The following is a 21,385-nucleotide window of genomic DNA, read 5'->3' as shown; positions in this document are numbered from 1 at the left end:
AGACCACGCACATGTGACCACCCAACCATGCACCCATAACCTCACACAGGACATGGTCGCTCTCTCTGTAGCACCACTCTGGCTTTTATTCATATAATGCCAAAGACCAAAGCCTACCATGCCTTGGATGACGGCATCTTAACCCGGTATGTCCCATCTTGTGTTATTATTCATTAATCTCAAAAATATAGCTGTGTGCACATCCAATCCTGAGTAAGAAGGTGCTGGATTAAATAATGTATAGAAAGTATGAAAGTTAACTGCACACCAAAATTACAGCTCCTGCATTCATTAAGGCAACCCTGATGTCAACCATTCTGGTCAAAGTGTTGCTTAATCAATGAGAGAGCTCCATTTCCAGCATGCATATAACCGTCTAACCTATTATTCATTAATCAAACTTCAACAGCGAAATTTTATATTTATGTACTATCCCATATGGCAATGGAATAGTTGGATGCTGAAAATGTGTTAATATGCGTCAAACAACTGCTGTGCAGTGCCAAGATCTGTAATTGGCTCATATACTCAGTATACTCATATTGCTGAAAGCTGGAAAATGCTTATTTCTAGCTGTTACGGAGAAATTCTAGTGCTAGGGTTCCTATATTCACATTCACACCCTCTAAAGCTGACCACAAGCAGGAAAACTTTGGAGCGCTGCTTTATTTTTTCCTCCTGAATCAAACGGCATCCCTCTCCAGTGCTATTTATAGCCGCCCTACTGCTGCATTAACACACTGCATGATTTATCATTAGAAACCAGCTTTGGACTGCTGAGTTGCTTCATTCATGCCAGGCACCACGTATATGCCAACAGCCACATTCACATCAACACCACAGCAGGCCCCAAGAGACATTCACAAATATCAAAAACACAGCACTAGCTAGCTTTGTGTGGCTAGTGCGCTAAAAACCATAGCCTTTTGCACAATACTGGTGGAAAAAGGACGAGAGAAAGAGCAGTATAGAAACGGGGGGAAAAAATGCTGAGAAATCGTCTAATGCAGAACCTTCATAGACTACCAAACAAGAGAGGATTTGCCTGCTACACCTAGATAGTGCCCCCCACCCCCATCCCAAAAAGCTTTTGCCCAGGTATTCTGGGCATGAATGGCTGTCAGTTTGGATTTGGCAGCTCAGCGTTGAGGGGGTAAAATAAGAGTCTGGTGGGGGTCTTTGTGTCTCTCTACCTGTGGAGATGAGAGCTGGAGACAGTGTTCGTCCCACTAAGTCCAAGCTAGCTCTGATGCTAGCATTACACACATCATCTGTTAAAAAGGGGGAATGGGTAAATATTAGCACAGCGAGCTAGCCAGAGAAACTGTGTGAATACGTTGAGAGACGGAACTGCTGTGTTTACGGTAAAGGTTTGATGGCACTTGCCAGGAAAATGTGTATAGGGAGATGCTTTGAATGAGGGCTGCCTCCAAGCTTCAGAGTGAATTGACCTAGTTTTCCCTCTCTATTTCACACACACAGGCACACGTACACACCCACACAGATGTTTATGGGAAAGAAATTCTGACAATTTGGTGAGCATTTAACAGTTAACAGCTCTTAACGGCACCCAAATTATACATTTCGTGGCAGTTACATCGACGCACAGGAAACCAATGCATTTCATTGGTGACTCGTACAGTTCTCGGAAAGTACAAGAGTATATTTGTGCGCGTTTTAACCGCGGCAGGACACAAAGCAGCCATTTTGCCCCGGGTATCGTGACACCTGTGCAGTGACCTCTCTCTGAACTACTGACCCAGTCATCCCATGATCACCCTTTTCACCTTACCGCTCCTTTGCTTTTAAAGATAAGCGCACATTATCCCTCATTCTCAAAGTGCAAAACTACCAGTGTGCAATATTTTGTTACCTGGGGTGAGCCAAATTAGATTTTTTAGATTAGATTTTTTTTTTAAAAAAATTTGTTTTTTTATTAGCCACTCGACCAAGGCCGGTGGAATTTGTTTTTGATACACTTTAAACTCTGCAGCACAGTACATACATGGACAACAACAGACACTCCACATATTATCACGAACAATACAGTTACACAATAACAGAAACAAACATATCATGCATAACAATTAGGTGAATGGTGGTATTTATGCCAGTGGTGTGTGAGGAGGGGACTATAGGGAGGAATTCGGAGTCCTGATGGCTAGGGGGGAAAAAAACTGTTTGTGAAGTGTTTAGTCTTAATGGACAGTGACCTGTAATGCCTCCCTGACGGAAGGAGCTGGAAGAGGTGATGAGCAGGATGTGAGGGGTCGGATGTTCTTCTTTGCTCGCTTTACAGTCCAGTTAGTATGTAGAGATTCAACTGAGGGGAATGGGTTGCCTATGATTTTGGATGCCTTGTTGACAATCCGCTGCAATTTTTTCCGTGTTTGACTGTCTGTGCCACCGTACCATACTGTAATAGAAGATGTTATGATGGACTCAATAATGGCTGAGTAAAACAGAATGAGCAGTTGATGTTTGAGCCAGTATTTTTTAAGCTGCCTAACAAAGTAAAGTTGTTGTTGAGCTTTTGCAATGATGTGTTCAGTGTTAATTTTCCACTTCAGGTTATTGCTGATGTATGTTCCAAGGAATTTAAAAGAGTCGGTGGTGGTGATGGGGTCTCCATTCAATTGTATGGGTGTTTTGGGATTCGGAATGCATCGGAAGGCCATAATGAGTTCTTGGTGCACAACCTGACCATCACCCATACAAAGAAGACAATTCTTTTTACCATTATTTATAATAAGACACTGTCAAATTGTAAATAGCAATGCATAATTTTGCTTAACTATATCAGTCGAATAATCCTTGACACAGGTTTGAAGACACAATGCAAAAAGAACATTTATGATTATGGATCTCATTACAAATTTGGGGGGGGGGGTGTCTCATACTTGCAGACAATAAAACAGTACCCCCTCCTGTTTGGGTGGGAGTCCTTGTTTTAGAGATTATCTGGTCAGACGCCCAACAACTGCCTTTCAGAATCATAATCAGAATACTTTATTCATCCCCAAGGGAAAAATTGGTCTAGAATTAGTCATTAAAACCACCCATTTTTGGGGTTTTCACATGCGCGTGTACACACACACACACACACACACACACACACACACACACACACACACACACACACACACACACACACACACACACACACACAGCTTAGATCTGAATGGAAGCACAAAGCCATTCAGAGCTTATCCCTCTGTAAAAAAAACCTTTTCTAAGTCCACATAGTAGTAGGAACATTTCAAGAACCTCTCCAAGGACTTGAGTGGTCAAAAGGAAGCTCCGCCTTCATTGGTTCCTTTTGTGGCCCAGATGTGTTCATCTTAAGACAAACAAAGCAATGACCATGTAAAACATGGCAAGAGCGAGCGTCTAATTATCCCTTGATACCTTTAAAGAAATGATAATGGTCGATGTCGAAGCCACAAAAGAACTACTTAGGCCTGAGGCATATGGCTACATCAGCCCTCTAAACTACACTAATGCACCTGATGCTACACTCAAGAGACCACAATCTGAAATGAACAAAGACAATACAATAAACACACTATGGTGATAATTCAATTTTGTGGGGTTCTTCCTAATGCAACCTGGTGTAATTTCATCATTAAGACAAAAAATGGTTTGCCTTCAGCAGAGGTAAAACAGGCATAGTCCCTCATTGATCAATACCACACATGTTGTGCTACCTTCTGTGATTATGTGCACAGAGTATCTCCTATGGCTATCAATTTATCTTTTCACGAGTTGTAAAAATCAAGTATTATGCCCCCAGAATAAATGCATTTCATCCGTGTGTATGTTGATCAGTACGTACAACTGAAAACTAATCAATTACATCATTCACTCATTCTGAAAATTTAAAGAAATAGAGGAGTGGAGAATTTCTGACAAAGTCAATAGTCCTGATCATATTGGAACATCTTCAGAGTTGTCAATAGACAGGATGTAGGACATGAGGAGGTGGTGCGGGCTGCTCACATACTTGCACTTCCACCATTTTTCTCCACTATTTTAGGCTCTGTGCCCATGATGGTGGAGCACAGGTGCAGGTGGCAGTTGGAAGTTGAGGTGCGGGGGCCAATAACAAGGTGCTTGCATTTCGGTATCTTTCATTTCATAGTTTTATGGAAGAGGTGGGATTGATTTGGTATTTTGACGCATTGTTTGATGACAGGTAGCACAAAGCAAAGGATGCCTCTGTGATGTCCCTCTATTGAAGCAGATGAAAAGCCTCACCTGCGACCTTGAGTTGAGAGCCGCGGTCGATCTCAGGGGGTCCTGCTCGGGGGGGGGGCTTACATCCATGCCACAGAACTAGTAACCTGTTCCATGCGACCTTTGAATTTAACAGCCAGCTCTGGGTCCCTTGTGTCGGTACAATTTGTGAGAATGTAACAAATAAACATGATCAATCAATGCAATCCCCATTTAACAGGATCGTGTGTGTAATTTTCTTAATGTTTACATTCCTTAAGGGAAATGAGTGCTTTCCATCCCCATCAGAGTAACCAGATGATCAAAGGAAGTGTGGAGCCCAAAGCAGGCTCATCAGATGAACCAACGCATTCTTGCTAGATATTTATATGGGTTTCATCATCCTGCATGAAGTGACTGCTGCAGATAAATAAAGCCCTGTTCTCTTCCCCGTGACATCAGAGCTACAGAACAAGGAGGAAGAGTCAAAACAACCAACAGCAAGCAGCTACCTCCAATAAAATGTAGTCATCCAATAATAAAAAGGCAAAATCAAAATTGACAGTCCAACACTATAAATTCTGAAAGGATAAGTAACGGACTCATGAAATGAATTAAAAAAAAACCCACAAACAGCCATTTTGGTCAAGTGCATTGTTAAGAATCAACCCCTTACAACTTTCAAGACTTTTTGCAACTAGGAGCAAGCATAATTTGGATAAAACTCCCAATTCAACCAGACACAAGGCTGGGGAATGTTAATTGTTACAGTGTTGTAACTAAGACACTTTAACAGTTGCATGGATCAGACCCACTGCAACAGCGGGGGAAGAGTGTCATTCTGCTCTGCCTTATCCTCGGCGACTTGGGGCCATTGAGTTTTCTCCAGCCATAGCAAATTGGGTGCCTGGGGCACGAGCCTTGGCCAAGCTTGGGTTTTGGAGCTGACTGTGGAGGGCGTGAGGGATAGAGATATGGCACTGGAGGGGGACAGAGTGGGAAAGAAAAGGGTGCACAGAGGAGGTGACGTCATGCACGCGCTCCAAACACAAAGGGGACCTGGCTGGTTAGCGCACAAGCTAGCAAGCTCCATGATAATCAGTGCTCCTCGCTCCTTCTGTTCTCTCCATCCTACCAGTCATAAATATGGCTACATCTGCAAGTGTAATCACTCCATTGTACTGCGATTTTCTGCCCTGCTGGACAGCAGTGTGGCAGCCTGCTTGTCAGCACCTCTCCCTGTAGTTTTCCTCGCCCGTTACTATTCCTGGCAACTTCGCCGCCAGTAAGGCCGGTGTGTCTCGTAGATTACGGAGCTCCGGTTGCTCAGGTAACAACAGTCACTAATCTGACTTGGGTTGAATTACACATAATTGCCTCGGCACCGTGATTGATTTCAGACCTAGGAAGGCAAAGACAACGATTCTCCTCCCTCCCAAATCACACACACACACACACACACACACACACACACACACACACACACACGAACGAATGAACGAACAAACGAACACCCCCCCCCCCCATCCCCCTACCCCACTCCGGCGCTCACGAGCGGCAGCCAAGACTCTCCATCTAGTAGGAGGCAGGAGGCTTTGAAGAGATCAAAGCCAAGGCCGGGAGCAGTTGCGCGCCCTGGGAATACGGGAGAGAGGCTTTCTGCTCCTCAGCCCCATTTTCCAGCGTCATGTCGGATTGCAGCTGTATTGCATTTCGCCAGTTTTCTTAATGCTTTTGGTTTTGACTTTGACATCAGTGATCCCCCCCACCCCCCATCCCTTGGTGTCTTCAAAAACAAGGGGGGAGAAGAGGGGGGAAAAAGGAGCGAAGGAGGAAGAAGGAAAGAGCGAGAAATAGAGGAAACAAGGAGAGAGAGACAGAAATCTACAGGCTGATTTTTATTTTCACAACTCCATAATTGGCCAGTTCAAAGGAGAGGAGGGGAGGATGCAGCATTTGTTTTCAATTCTGCGGCCGATATGAAAGGAGCGACAAACTTTTATGGGTTTCCCAATAATTAAAGACAGACTTTTTTCACAGTCAAAGAACTGGCTGTTTTTTTATGGCCAAGACCACACAAAATGACTTGATAGCAAAACCCCTCCCCCTTGTCCTCCCACAGAAAGCTTAAAAGAATAGTGTGCTGATGTATGCATGTGTGTGTGTGCACAATGTCTGTGTGCATGTGCCTTAATACCGGTCCGGTGTATGTGTTGGGAATGGTTAGAGGAAAAAAAAGCAGTGATGTTCACCGCAAAAAAAAAAAAAAGATAGCATGAAGAGCGAATGCGAGCTCTATCCATCTATTCATTTCACAGCTTGGCTAATAAAGCCTGATGGCAAGAAGGCACCCTTTGTACTGTAACTATGCAGGCCCTATACCAACCTCCTACACTGGGGACATTAATATTTCAGCACTGTCAGATACACAGTGCATGTGAGCCTCTTTAGCTCTCACACCCACAGCTGCAAAAAGAAATAATGAGCTTCTGAAAAATATGAAAACTCAAAAAGGGGAAAAGAGAGAGAGAGAGAGAGAGAGAGAGAGAGAGAGAGAGAGAGAGAGAGAGAGAGAGAGAGAGAGAGAGAGAGAGAGAGAGAGAGAGAGTGAACAACTTCATACAAACAGAGCAGCTATTGATCATTGCTTTATTCCTCAGTCGGACAATACGAGGGCTGTTTCAGTCTCTCTGAAGTCTGGACACAGTCGGCAGGATTTGCACCCATGTTTCACCCCTGTGGTCCCATTGTTCCCCAAAATGCAGTTTACCAGCAGTAACACTGCTCACCTCTTTACAGATGAACATACTCTCAGAACAAAGTCAATAAAGCTGCACAATATGTCACTTACTGTATGCTTTCACTAAGTAACAGCAAAGCACTACGGACAACTTTTCCATGGTCAAGCCACAAGTGGGTTAACGGCTTATCCAAATAAATTACAGGGAGTTTGTTTTCTATGACGGCGTAATGGCCTTGCTAGAAGATTTTGAGCACGTTTGTAGATAACTTTAATTTTACCCGTTCATATCCATCTACTCTGAAGCCTTCATAAAAACCTATCAATGTTTGGAGAGTAATTACAGAGATGGCAAAACGGCTGCTTCCCTGGCACCACAGTTTGCAGGATTTCTTATCAGCGCCTCACCTCAAAGAATTCAGCAGAGGACAAATAGAGCTATAAAGTGGCGTGTCGCTTCAATGCTCGGACATGGTGTTCCCCATCAATCCGCATTTCAACGGAATGGAAAGATAAATTGGGGAGTAGAAAGGTTGCTACTAACTTGATCAAAAGCAATCATTTGACTATCTTGCCTTAATTTCAGCGATTATTGCATATTTCTTTATCTGTTGAGGTGGTTTCTGGTAGGCTTTGAAGTTGCTATCTAAAAAGGCAAACAACAAAACACAAGCATAACCTAGACTGGCAGTTTTTTTCCATGTCACCATATTTACTGTCCCATCTGATTCTTCCCTCCACCACTGTTCTACCTGTACTGCGTGACATCATGCAGCATCAATAGCAGATTATATATATATATATGTATATGATAGATAGACAGAGAGAGAGCGAGAGAAAGAGAGAGAGAGATGTGTGTGTGTGTGTATACATACACAAAATATTTTGAGAACAGTATGACTGGCAAACAGGAGCTACACCTCCCATTCATTTTTCCATTGACCAAAAAAAAAACAAAAACTAAACAGACCAGGATGCGGTCCAAGGGACTCAAATTGACGTCATCACTTTAAAGCTCCATCACCACAACAAGCCTAAATGGCGACAACTGTGCCATGAAGAGACAAAACAAAACCACACATGTACCCATATCCCTTCTCTTCCCGTTTTCACGTCCCTCCCAATCGGGAGACCACACCCTGATCTTTTAAACAAAAGCGGGGCTAAGAGACAACCTTAGCATATCCATCCACTGACCCCCTTCAGATCCACAGCAGGCAACTGGTGTGGATTGAGGCCCTCTCAGCAGGTGCTGTGCCATGCAGCACAGCATGCCTGGTGGAGCTTTATCCGGGTCAGGGAAAAGAGGGCCAAACAAACTGTTTTTAGCTTTCAGTGTGTTGCCTTGAACGCATTAGAATACACATAGACAAGTATATATGACAAGTAAATAGCCGTAGAGGCTGAAAGTCACACACACACACACACACACACACACACACACACACACACACACACACACACACACACACACACACACACACACACTAGCCTTCTTCTGTGTTCAAAAACATAAAAGGGTCGACTGAGTGGTTTTTTGGTGTCGTTTGATTACCATCTCCCAAAAAAATTTTAGGATGCACTTGAGGTCCTCAGCGAACTACACAGTGATCGCAATGAATGAAATTGACAAGAGTTTCAATACACACATCTTTCATTTCTTAGTCAATTTAATGTCTATACCTGACTTTTATCTACTGCTCACTTTGTGTCAGAAGGAAATGTTGGGCTTCTCAAGTTTCCACTTAGTTTTGAAGGGATATGTATATATATCTATATTTTTTTTCTTGGAGACTTACGACATCGTGCCTTCGAATGGCTATGTAATGACTGCCTTGTTAAATGCAGTCTCAAGTATGAAAATCTTTATTTGATACAGACAGCTCAAAAGGAACAAATATTTATCTTACTAAACGAAATTAATGAGGGCATATAGTTTATAAAGAGACAAATTACCTTGCAACACTGGATTGTTATTATTTTGCTTCTCACCCAACATAAAGTCTTTCGAGTTTGGAGAGAGGATCCCTCTGCTGAGCTCCATTTAACAAGATGAAAGACGCTGATAAGCCAATTGCAACCACATGGAGGTCCTTAGCTCTACGCATATGGAGTAAACGTGTCAACCAGCGACACTACACAGTAGACGACATGAGGAAACGCTGGCATCAACGTTACATTTAGAAAGCATCGAGATCGAGCGGCACTTCAAAAAGGGCCATGGGAAGGCAGCGGCGGGGGGGGGGGGGGGACTGTTCATTCTGTGTGAGGTCCCTCACGCTCCATTTCTCTCACACATACCTGGCTGTTTGTCAGACCTGTGCAGCAGATGACATCAACGCCAGTGTGACTGTGGTTGTTGTGCTGTTCGGTCTGAGTAAATTTGGTGGCTAGTCTTGATAGCTTTAAGGGTGAAATAGGACGGCTTATCGCTGTCCTTTGCCAGATACTCGGGTAAAATGCAATTCTTTAGAATGCGAAATGCGGCACTTACTAGAGACTATGTCCCCAACAAGACAAGCAGATATTTATCACATGGAGTCTGGCTGTCAAATGGCAATACACTTCAATCCTGTGCTTCACCCATCTGTCCACCCTACAGTGTAAGATCATAAATAAATAAAACTACACAAGTAAATCGGCCAAGTGTGTGTGTGTCGGCCCTGTGTGATGGCCTGGCGGCCTGTCCAGAGTGTCTCCCCGCCTGCCGCCCAATGACTGCTGGGATAGGCTCCAGCATCCCCGCGGCCCTGAGAGCAGGATAAGCGGTTCGGATAATGGATGGATGGAAAACTACACAAGGTGCCATATATCGCCAACTAAAACATTGTTCGAGGACATGGAAGGCTGCTGGGAAATGTAGTGTTCTCTTTAAAAGAGCTCTTCCATGGTAGAGCTAGGGGCATGGGCTCAGGACACACATGGCACTGGGGGACATGAGAGCAACCCCTGAAAATCCCGTTAGGTAAGCCTGGGTTAGTGATTCCACGCTGCACGACGCAGGCTACTAGATCCGTCACGTTCTCACTACATCAAAGGAAAGTGCTGTGCAGCCTCACCCCCTACATCATCGAGCCTCGCGAGGAAGACCGTCTACCGAGGGTCCAACGGGAGAAGGAGAGGAAAATAAAGGTGAGAAGGAAAGAACATTCTAATCTGCCCCTACAGCAAAACACAGAATAAAAAGAGCAAAATCAGTGACTCCCACCCAACCCTCTGTTCAAGCTGCTGCCTGAGACCTCAAGACTACAAACGCTGTTGGAGTTTGTAAACATGTGCTCCGAGAATGGATTTCAGTTTCAGGCCACGTAAAGATGTGTACCCTCACTCACTCACTCACTCACTCACTCACTCACTCACTCACTCACTCACTCACTCACTCACTCACTCACTCACTCTCTCACTCTCTCACTCTCTCACACACACACACACACACACACACACACACACACACACACACACACACATCCTGCTATGTCTTACTTAAAGGCCGTGCTTTGAATAATTGCCCAGATTTTCAAAATCCAATTTTGGAAACTCAAGGACTAATTTGTTCATTCAAGGACAAATGCAAGCCTACAGCCCCCGTGGGCAGTTACCTTTTCTTTTTCTGCACAATCAGTATTGTAAATGCACAATTTCATCATCAATCCCAACAATCACAAAGACATGGAGGCTAGAGTGAACACAAACATTTCCCCTGCAGAGTTTTGTATGCCCCAGCCCTACGCTTCAACAGCAGGAAATATGAGCTGTTACACAATGACAAGACCCTTCAAAATAATCCAATATGCAACCGCAAATCTCAACAAAACCTTACCACAGGACACAGACTTGCATACACCTTGGTCAGATAAACGAAAAAGACAAAATTAACATTAGTCCAAATTCACCATGTTTTATCATCCCAAAATCCTTCTGTGTATCTAACTCGGTGATGGTTGCAAACGGATGGGCAAGCAGGACTCGTTTCATGCCGTTCATTCTTGAGGAGAGACCCAAGTAACCAACAATAGCATAATGTTGACTCTGCTAATCCCATTTAACCTATGTACCTAAACAAATTACTAAAACTTTATCAAGCGCCTGCATATTAACAAGTCATTAGGCATTAATGTGATTGTATACAAGCTCTTTCTTCTCACCAAAACACAGCTCTTGTCAAACAAACAGCATATCTATGGGCCCTAAAATCTGCTGACAATCTGCAACTCCCGACAGCTCCATTATGACTCGGCTGCATGTGCAGGAATGTCATGGTCAATGGAAATCAATCTAAATGCTAGGGATGGGAGTGGGGGTGGGAATGGGTAAGAATGAAAGAGAACGTGCCTTTGATCTTGGTGAAAACCGATCGCAGGCCTGCAGATACTGTGGCTAGAGTGGCCCAGCAACAGAGGCAGCAAGCTGACATCCAGGGAGAAAGCTGGGTGAGTCATGTTCTATGATCCCCTCCATGAAGCCCAGGCCCCTCCCCCCCTTTTTTTTATTGGATAAGTGAGAGGAACGTATATGAAAAGATGAGCATTTTATTGAAGGCAGGGTGAGGGTGAAAATTGGGTGGGGGGGAAAAAACAGCTAGTGATTTAAAGTTAATTTCTATGAGTTTGGCAGGCAGTGAACTGCCTAAAATCCCAGCCCAATTCATCTGCACTGAGAGGTAATTTCCTCTGTTGAAGACTTTCAGCTGGTCTCCGTACACATCTTTAAAAGTCTGTCATTGTGTATGATGGAATATATGAGGAAAATCATGAAAATTGCCCATTAAAAAAAATCCTTGACATGCATCATATCCTACATGTCATAAACCACCATATTATTAGTAAAAATGAGAGTAAACTACAAACCCAAGCTCTCAACTATGTCACATGCCTTCATCCACCAAAACCTTGGCAAGGAGTAGGCACTGCAATTTTAACATCATTCTGTATTAGAGTTGCGTGTGATTGAAGATCCGCTGCACACAGCATGGTGCATGTGCCTCTCAACAATCACACATCTGTTTCCAAAAGCTGATTCTTGTATAAAATTACAAGTAAGTTAGACTTCACAAGTTTGGTCTAATGAAACCAACTCAGAAACAGTTATATATGAGCCAGGTTCTTTGATACTTATACATATGTTCTTATGAGTGATTCTCTTGAGTCTTTGCACTAGCACAATATATAAGCAGGGTTTGGAAGGCAATGAACCTTAGCAAAGCTAAGGATGGTGTCCTACATAGTGCAACAGACACACACACACACACACACACACACACACACACACACACACACACACACACACACACACACACACACACACACACACACACACACACACACACAAAAACAAACATAGGATTAGGGTGGACAGCTGCTATCTTGCCCTGCGTTTCGGGTCTGTCTCCCGGGAAAATTTGCAAATGGTACAGACACAGGAAGCAGCCAGAAATGGACCTGCAGTCGGGCTGAAAATAATACCGTCACAGTGACATGAGGGCAGCCACATGCAGCTACCCTGGATGATTCAGTGCACCCCTTTGCAAGCAGCCACAGTGCTGTGATGTTGCTTTTGGTGTGTTTATTGGAGGACTTAGGTTAGGTATGAATGAATAATTTGAGATTTGGGCATATGATGAGTAATAGATGAATGTTGTAAATTTACTGCAAAGGATGGCCAGCATTTGGTTTCCAAGAGTCAAAACAGTGCTGAGATATTGGCCGAGATATTGCAAAGCGATGTGATGCACACAGAAAAAAAATACTCAAAAGACAAGATTATTGAATAAAATGTCTTGAGATGCACGTAATATTCAACAACTTTTAGGTGATTTGAGGCCTCCAACCAAGACACAATTTTGCCTATAGGACTAATAAAGGGACAGAAAAATTCCAGTTCAACAAATGTCCACCAATGAGAATAACCTTTTATGCAGTAGGGTAACCATTTCTTAGTTTAAAGATGAAATTAACATCCTTGTCAAAATTTTCAATCACTTATAAAAGACTAATGCTTCAACAGAATCCCACTGACAAAAAACCAAGTCGACCGTTTGAGAAAAAAAGGTGCATTAATTTCTTAAATGACAATCCCTTATTTGGTAGCATTGCAACAGAGATCATGTGGAATTTGGCCTCCGATCATTTGTAATGCATAAAAGGTGTTTGTTTTCTCATTGGTTTGTTGATGCAGACCACTATTTCTAAAAAAATGATCATTTGACAAATTTTCATTGTTCATAATCTCACATATTCCAGATTGTCAGATGATAATGATTATTTGATTTGACAGGTGAATTACATGTCCATGCTTCTTAAAACCAAGAGAGCCACAACTCTCCTCGTCCCCTTAGTTTTTGACTGGGAAACAGATAACATACCACGTTAACGCCTCTGATGCTTGTTTAGTTTGAGCTGACTGGAGGTTCTTGTCTAAGACTTATTTGATGATTTTTTGTCCCCCAAACTTTGCCGATTGTGATGTGAAAATAAAATTTGAATTGAATTCACAAATAGCGTGATTTGTAGATAAAAAAGTAGACACTGACCGTTCTGGGCATGGGCGGTGAAAGGGAGCCATTGTTCATGTAGGAGTCGTTATTCATGTTGGTCATCATGATGTAGCCTGGGTAGCCGGGGTATGGATGACCCTTACCATATATGTCTTGGTGCTTCCCTGGTAAAGATGACAAGAGACATGCCACTGTGCTGTTGTCACATGACTCAACTATGCAAATAAAATTCAAGGTTTGGTAAAGTACTCATCAAATAGTTAAAAAAAAAGAAGAGGAAAGAAATCCCATCTGCACTACTTGGATCCCCATGTCCCCATGTCTTTAAACACAATGGTAAATAGAGGTGGCTGATTTCAAACCCAAATGGGATACATTATTTCGACCAGGCTTGTTATAATAACAAAGCGAAACTCATAATACGAAGTTCCCCTGTCTTTTTTTGGATGCAGTAATGATATCGCTGTTGATCGCTTTTGACCCGTGCCTGGTTTTGTCACAGCCTTTTGTTTGGGCTTTCTCTTCCCGTCTTTGAGAGGAGGGTCGTATTATACGGTGGAACAATGGAGTCCCTCTGTGCCAATTAGCACCAATTAGAAGAACATACGCACTGTGTCAAAATAGGAGATGCCCCAACCGTTCCTCTATAACTCTGACCTAAGTGGGGGCCACTATACAAGAGGCCTCAATACAACTACACTCACCACTAACCCGCTTGCTTGATAATGGGGTGGGGGTGGGTGGATGGTGGGGGGGGGGGTGTCACATTGACTGATGGCAACATGGAAGTTGCTGTGGAGAAAGCCAGTGTTTAGTTTAAAGGGATCCTATTCAGGGTTGAAAAGGGGAAACAAAGTGAACACACTCTCTTTCACAAAGCACCGATCATGACCTGCAGCAGTCGGGTCAGAATACAAGAGCCAAGAGAGGCTGCAACGTTTTACATATGGCAATGCAGCCAAGGAGAATATGTATTTGGCTAAATAGTATGTAAAGGCAAATAACATAGTGACACATTTTCCAATTCCTATGCCAAGTGTGGCATCAGGTCATTTTTTTCCTCTGGCATCAACAATTTCCAATCAATAATATCCCAATTTTAAAATTAGAATAGACGATATTGGTTCTCTGTTGATCATGTAGCTTTACACTAGATATTTGTTACTTAGCATTTATTCATCCATTGCCCTCTACTGAGGGAGGTAACAGGTAGATGTGGTCATGAGGGTATGGCATCATGTCCTGACCACACTGGGTTCAGACATCATCTGCCTGGGCAGGAGAAAACAGAGGGTCTGATAAGAAAAGGACCACCTGTGTGACTAATCAGTTCTATATGCGAAGACAATGTCAGTGCTTTGTCACACTTTTTAACTCCCACCTTCTTGACAAGGTGCTCGAATTTTTTTTTTTTTGCAAAATCTAAATCATATCTTTTTGTTGCCTCAAACTGGTAGGTTATACATTAAGATGCACCGATGGTAGGAGGGACTGTCACTTACCATCATCTGGATGGTCTCTGTGTTTTTCGTGATATGAATCTTGTGGTATTTGGGACTGTCTAACTGCCTGTGAACGAAAAGAAGAAAAGAAGAAAGTTAATTAATCTGAATCAGTTCTGAGGATCTTCGAACAAAAATTTTCAACAGACTGTTGTGATCCAACGGTCATGAACAGGAGTGTCACCCATTAGTTTGTCAACAAAAGCAGTGCAAACACATTCACCCCTCCCTCTCCGTTTCACCTTCAAACAGAACCTCTCAATTAAGGCTCATGTTTTTAAGAACCATACAAATTAAATTATTGTCATTATCATCTTCCAATCATTTTCGTTCAATTTCAGACCACTCCTAAATCTGTGTTATAAATGAACTGGCACCTAGAAGAGAGATATAAATTCATTCCACAATAGAGGAAACAGTGCAGACTTTTTTTTTTGTCTCTCAAAAATCCCCTGGACCTTATTCATCCATTTCCCTTCTCGTCTCAAGTCAGAATTGGCAAGAAAGCCTCCTTTTGCGGTTCAGACCCCTCAGGGTGGCTTCAAGCAGAGTCTGAGAATTTCGCTAGATTTCTAATTAACATTCAGGCTCCGTCTCATGAGTCTGTATGACATTTGCTTGCGTATGTGTACAGTCTAAGTCAGGAGCCACCAGAAATCCATTAACACTGGTTAATGTCAGACTAACCGCGGGAAGCATCACCGAGGACCTGCATCCTCGTCTCAACGCAGGAGTCAGTGAGAGAAAATTAAAAGGACTCAAGATCGAGTTTGCAAGGATGTGCACTTGTATAATCAAACACATGAGATGTTTAGCAGCAAGTATGTCAGCTCGTCGTTAAGCTATAATATAGAATCCATAAAAACTTCAGATAAATTCTCTTCCATTTATACAACAACAACAACAAAAATTTAGAGGCGCCATCTCTTCTCTAGTTGCCTTTTAATATTTCACCAAGAATTGTAAAATCAAGGAGCGCAATTTTCAGACCTGGAACATTTTATACTGTATTGTATAACTGATTGCATTTACTGATTGTATTATTATCATTATTATTATCGCTGTCATGATTATTATTTTTGATATCATTGTTAGTCTTGGTATTACTGATTTGTTGTTGTTGTTGTTGTTGTTGTTGATGATAATGGTGTTGCTGTTGCTTACGTAATTTGGTTCTTGTTGCTTTGTGCAGTTGGTAATTAAAAGGATTTGGCCATAAAACATACATCAACTTGTTTTTAATAGTGGTGATGAGTCCTAAACCAACATAAACCCTGCTTGGAGTCTATGCATCGTGTCACTGGAAATGTCATATTTACATGTTATCCTACAACTTACATATTAAAATGCCGTTTTTGATCAAACATCTTCCAAAAACTTCCCAATCAATAAATAACAGAATTAAATAGGCCAACACTTGGTAGTGTCTCCACGAAGGACGATGGCACGCCTGAGATCCATCTAGCCAACGGTGCACCTACATATCGACTGAGGTTTAAGTAGATTATGTGGCTGCAAAGTTTTAGTACAAGCCATTGTTGTGGGACACCCGGGATTTGAAACATAAATAACATATATAAAAAATACAATAAAACAACAACAAAACAGACTCACATCATGACTGTTGCTGTTTGGACTCGTCTCCGACTCGTTTACTAAAGATGACTTGATATCCGCCAGGTCCCCTTCTTCCTCCGAGTGACTAAGTTCGGCGAATATCTGCTCTTTCTGCGGGTCTCCTTCGTCTTTAAAGGGAATCATTTCATCCGTGGCGCAAAGCTCCGGGTCCCCGCCGCCGCCGCCTGCTAACTGTGGCATTTCTGATTTACAGACGACAGACAGCCGCGCTGTCCAAACTGCGGAGTTATCAGAGAATCCCACAACGAAACCGGAAACCGCCTCCTGGAAGTGGCTTCGGTCTCTCACTTCGGAGCGCCGGCACGAGGAAGCGGCTTGCGAACGCACCGTCGGCCTCGATGCTAAGCAACAGGGGTGTGTTGCTACTGTTGCTGTTGGTGGTGGTGGTGGTGGTGGTGGTGGTGTTGGTGATGAGTGGTGGTGTTGGTGGTGTTTTACGGCGTCTCGCAGTGAGAAAAAAAAACAATCTGAAGACGGAATTAAAAAAGAAGAAGAAGAAAATACTGAAGATGTTTTCAGTGAGGATGGATGCTTGGTGTGCGCGCTCGGGCAGCGGCACTATGAAAAGCGCAAGTTAAACTATCATCACTAAGACTTAACGTACGGAGTTGACGAAACGTGACTGGTCCAGTGCAAAGCAGAAAGTAGGACGAAGTGCACTTAGAAAAAAATAGTTCCTCAATCAATGGTCCCGTTAGATTTGCTGTCCTTTAAGTGAAGTGAGGTCGAAGAGCGTGATGGCCAGTCTCGTGCAGTCTGTAATTGGCACACACATACAAAACACACACACACACACACACACACACCGTCGTGACGCTTTAGATCTACGGGATACTGGGTAAACTGTAAACAGTGTTAAAATACATCCTTTTACCGAGAAGATGGACAACTCAAAACTCGTTAAATTAAAAAAAAACAACAACAAACCCAACACGAGAAAAGGAACGCGACTCGAACCGACTTGCTAAACGGAGCGGCGCTCCGAGAGTAATGTAAGGGGAGAGGGAGGGAGGGATGGAGAGAGCGAGAGAGAGAGCGAGAGAGAGAGAGCGTGTGTGGGTAATGTAGCTCTCCCCCTCCTAGCGCTCAGCGGCTGTGAGGAGAGATGAAAGGGAAGCCGGCGCTCTGATTGACAACACGCCGATTGACACTCCTGAGAGAGAGAGGGGAGAGATTTATACATCGCTCACAACAAATGGAGAGACAGACAGGCCGTGCTGTGAGGGGCGGGGGGGGGGAAACGGCGATGAAGGCTGACAGTCTTACTGGGACGTAAAATCAATAAAAACAGACATTAAGTTTGACTGCTTTCAAAAGACAGAATTGAATCTAGAAGGGAAAGGGGGGATGCAATAGCGTAGCCTACCGCATCTTTTTTTTATTAAAGAATTACGGCCGTGGTCGCACCAGAGGACACACAAACTTTGTCTTTTATTTTCAGAGTTAGAAATTGCAAACTGTTGTCAATACACGGATAAGCCATTTGAAATTATATATTTTTCACCTACTTTCATTGTACCCCAAACACCTTCGGAAATAACCCAAACTGTGTGGCAAGTTAAAACCGTGTAAGAAAACAAAGTGGGGGGGGGGTAGTAAAAAAACGCTTTGTTGTGAAAATTCTCCTGGTTATTTTACAGCAACGAGCGTGTGAAATCCATTTACTACTCATTTTGGTCACCAAAATCAAATTTAGGCCAAGCTGTTTTGGCCTTGCCCGTTATTATTTCCATCTCACAGCAAACCAGTCAAAGCCAAAACACCACCGCAACTGCGTGTGGCGAAATTTTACAAAACGACGTAACGAAATAACTGATGAGATTGCCTACGCTGTTTTATGATATATTTTTTCAAAATTCTCATTTCAATGTTAAGGTGTCTTCTTGTCTACCCTGACAGGACAAGAAAACAGAAATAAACGAGTGCACCCTTCCAGAAGTGTGTCGGGGCAACAACAAAAAAAATAAATGAAGAGCGAAAAAAAAGAAAAAGTGGGGAAAACGTGAAAAGCGAGTGTGTGTTTGTGCGTCTGCCTGGCTGTTGAGGTTGCGTGAGAATAACTTTGGATGGCGAGGCAGATCTTTATAAAGCACGGAGGTGGGGTTAGCGGGCGGAGCCGCGGCTGCCTTTGATCTTGCGGCGGCTGGCTCTTTCATCCCCAGCCCGCCCCCCTCACCCCCCCGCTCCCCTTCGCCTTTGTATGACTAAATTTGGTGCGAGTGTGGAGCCGGGCCAACATTTCCACGTGTGCGTTCATCCCAGCTGAGAGAGGAGGCAAGGGTTCTCTTCCGGGTAAGGAGACAGCGAAAAAGATCAAAGGCTTCGGATTTGGAACCGAGTGTGGATTCAAAAGAGCCGAGACTGGCTGCATTCCAGGATGTAGCGGAAAGCTCTCGCTCTCTCTCGCTCTCTCTCTCTCCCCCGCTCTCTTTCTCCCCTCTCTCTCGCTCTCACACACACGCACGCACGCACGCACGCACACACACGCAGACACCAGCACTGAAAGACAGCTAATTAGAATGATTTCACACAGACAGACCTGAACAACCAGAGCGTTTGTTAGAAAACTCTTTAACACATCATTTCTTGATATTTTTTCTATACAGTCACAATCTTCGTGATGCAACGCTTATCGACTGACTGTTTCCACTCCCCATGTTCGTTAGGTTCTACTTCATTAGAGCAAGTCTTCATTTAGTAACCAAAGATATTTCCCGCTTTTTCAGCCTAACAAAGGCCTGCATGAATCTACTACGATATGAACACACTAGAAAAAAAATCACTGGCCATGCCCCCCCCCCCGCCCAGAAAGAATAAGCCCCTCTTACTGTAGCGCTACTGGAAAACAATTGCATTTTTGCTTGTGTTGAACTTATGATACAAGACTAATCCCGTATTGCTATTGTTAATGAACCCAACGACATCAGACGTAAGGCTTTGTTAGAGAGAGAGAGAGAGAGAGAGAGAGAGAGAGAGAGAGAGAGAGAGAGAGAGAGAGAGAGAGAGAGAGAGAGAGAGAGAGAGAGAGAGAGAGAGAGAGAGAGAGAGAGAAAAATGAGAAAAGTATTTAAGAACGAGACAGACCTGCATCCACTATAACATACTTTTTTTTTTAATTCAACTGGCTTTTGGTGTGTTCGTGTGTTGCGTAATGAGATTTCTCCCTGCTTTGAGCTGGTACAATTAGAAAAATAGCCGAGTGGGGAGACGAAAAGCTCCTTCAAACAAAGGCTGTAAAAACTAACATCTACTGCCTTAGTTCATTTATTCAGTTCGTTTATTCGTCAATGGCTGAACATTTCTCAAAGTTATGGCATTGGAAATTGATATTCAGGCCTTCATCTGAATGCAAGGATAACTGCATGTTGCAAACAGACAAGTGAGACACTGACTGTTGCGTGAGAGACGACTGCAGACAGAGATCCTCCTGATGAGCAGGAATGAGAGAAGGGGTCAAACGTTCATCGTATGGATATACTTATGTATACTTGTTATTGTGTATCACAACAGTTGTGATTATTTCATCCATGTAGCAGCGTGTCAAATTGAATTGCTATTGATTGCACAAAAGCCAATGCCCAATTGAGATAATACTAAAGATAATGACCATTGCAGACAATGACGCCACCACTTGATGACAAGGAATTAATTAGCATCCATTTTCTAATGAAGGCGTCGCAGTGTCAGAGCCATGCACATTTCTGCTCAACAGCCAGCCGGCTGCTGCGTTACACTCTGAGGTGAGCCTCCATGTTAAAATAAGTGGAGAAGTTGGAGTGAAGAAAAGAGGAAAAATGCAGAGCACATTAGCATTTTTCTCTTAATGAGTTCATGAGAGTGACCCCGCTGGATCTCACATGAAAAAGAAATCTTCCCGCTGTGCTGTGACCTGAATTCAGTTGTCTCTCACTTCAGCTACTACATTTTAAATATTATATAACTGAGTGCCAGGCGTATATTTATACCATCACCATTTTCTTCTTCCTTTTTTCAGTCGGCCCAAAACAATAAAATACCAAGAACCCAGAAAATGGAAAATATATTAACGGCCCACAGTGAGTACATAATGGTGAGATGCATGGGCAAAGTGCTAATGGAAAAAAAAGTATATTGTACATAGCAGAACATCAATATGTTTTCTTCATGTTTTTGGAGTGTATGGGTTCACAGTTTAGACAATAACATGAATTATGTCAGACAAAATGCTCCTCGTTGGAACGAGGCTCATTTTTAGTCGAGGTCCTCCTTGAATTTATTATCCTCTCATCTTTTCTCTGTGCTGTTTTCAATGCAAAGCATAATACTTCAAACACAAACTACACTAATTATCTGTCTTTTTCTCCCAGTGCACGTGTTGTTTGTGCACGAGTGTGTGTGCATGTGTGTGTTTGCGTGTGTGTGTGTGTGTGTGTGTGTGTGTGTTTGTGTGTGTGCATGTGTGAAATCCCGAATACATGCATGTGGCTGTGTCAAGCTATTGAAAAAAAATGTGATTTTTGTCTATAATAAAGGAGCTGTATGTGATTTTTTTCCCCTAAAGTATAATCTGATTATGAAATATCATTAAGACGCTACTGAGTGGCAATGAGTGACGGAAAGTAAATCACACACACCCCATTCATTCATTCAAACACACAAGAGCCACCTGAGTGTTGTGGTTGCTGTCTGGAGAGCTGTCACACCTGCGGACTTGGCTCACACTCACAGCCCTAAATGCTTACTCTGCAGCCACCCTTTTATACCCGCTGTCGCCGAGAGAGCACACCGATGCTGGTGCAATCCCTCGATTCGGTCTGC

General features: G+C 43.1%; 1 protein-coding gene across 3 annotated transcripts in view; it reads right to left on the bottom strand.

Moving 5' to 3' along the window:
• Positions 1 to 16,768, bottom strand: part of lef1 (lymphoid enhancer-binding factor 1) — a 44,919-nt gene extending 28,151 nt beyond the window's left edge. For 2 of the 3 annotated variants that reach the window (XM_056280401.1, XM_056280403.1), the window contains exons 1-3: positions 16,565 to 16,768; positions 14,951 to 15,017; positions 13,485 to 13,612 (exon numbers count right to left, since the gene is read on the bottom strand). In XM_056280401.1, the coding sequence (XP_056136376.1) occupies positions 13,485 to 13,612; positions 14,951 to 15,017; positions 16,565 to 16,768 (399 nt within the window). Of the gene's footprint in view, positions 1 to 13,484; positions 13,613 to 14,950; positions 15,018 to 16,560 lie in introns of all 3 variants that reach the window. The other variant, XM_056280402.1, reaches the window with a different exon arrangement.
• Positions 16,769 to 21,385: the final 4,617 nt, after the last annotated feature.

Source organism: Lampris incognitus, chromosome 5 (assembly GCF_029633865.1).
Source record: "Lampris incognitus isolate fLamInc1 chromosome 5, fLamInc1.hap2, whole genome shotgun sequence".
Classification (NCBI taxonomy): Eukaryota; Metazoa; Chordata; class Actinopteri; order Lampriformes; family Lampridae; genus Lampris; species Lampris incognitus.
The sequence above is the reverse complement of the archived record's forward strand: the minus strand, read 5'-3'. Positions and strand labels throughout refer to the sequence as shown.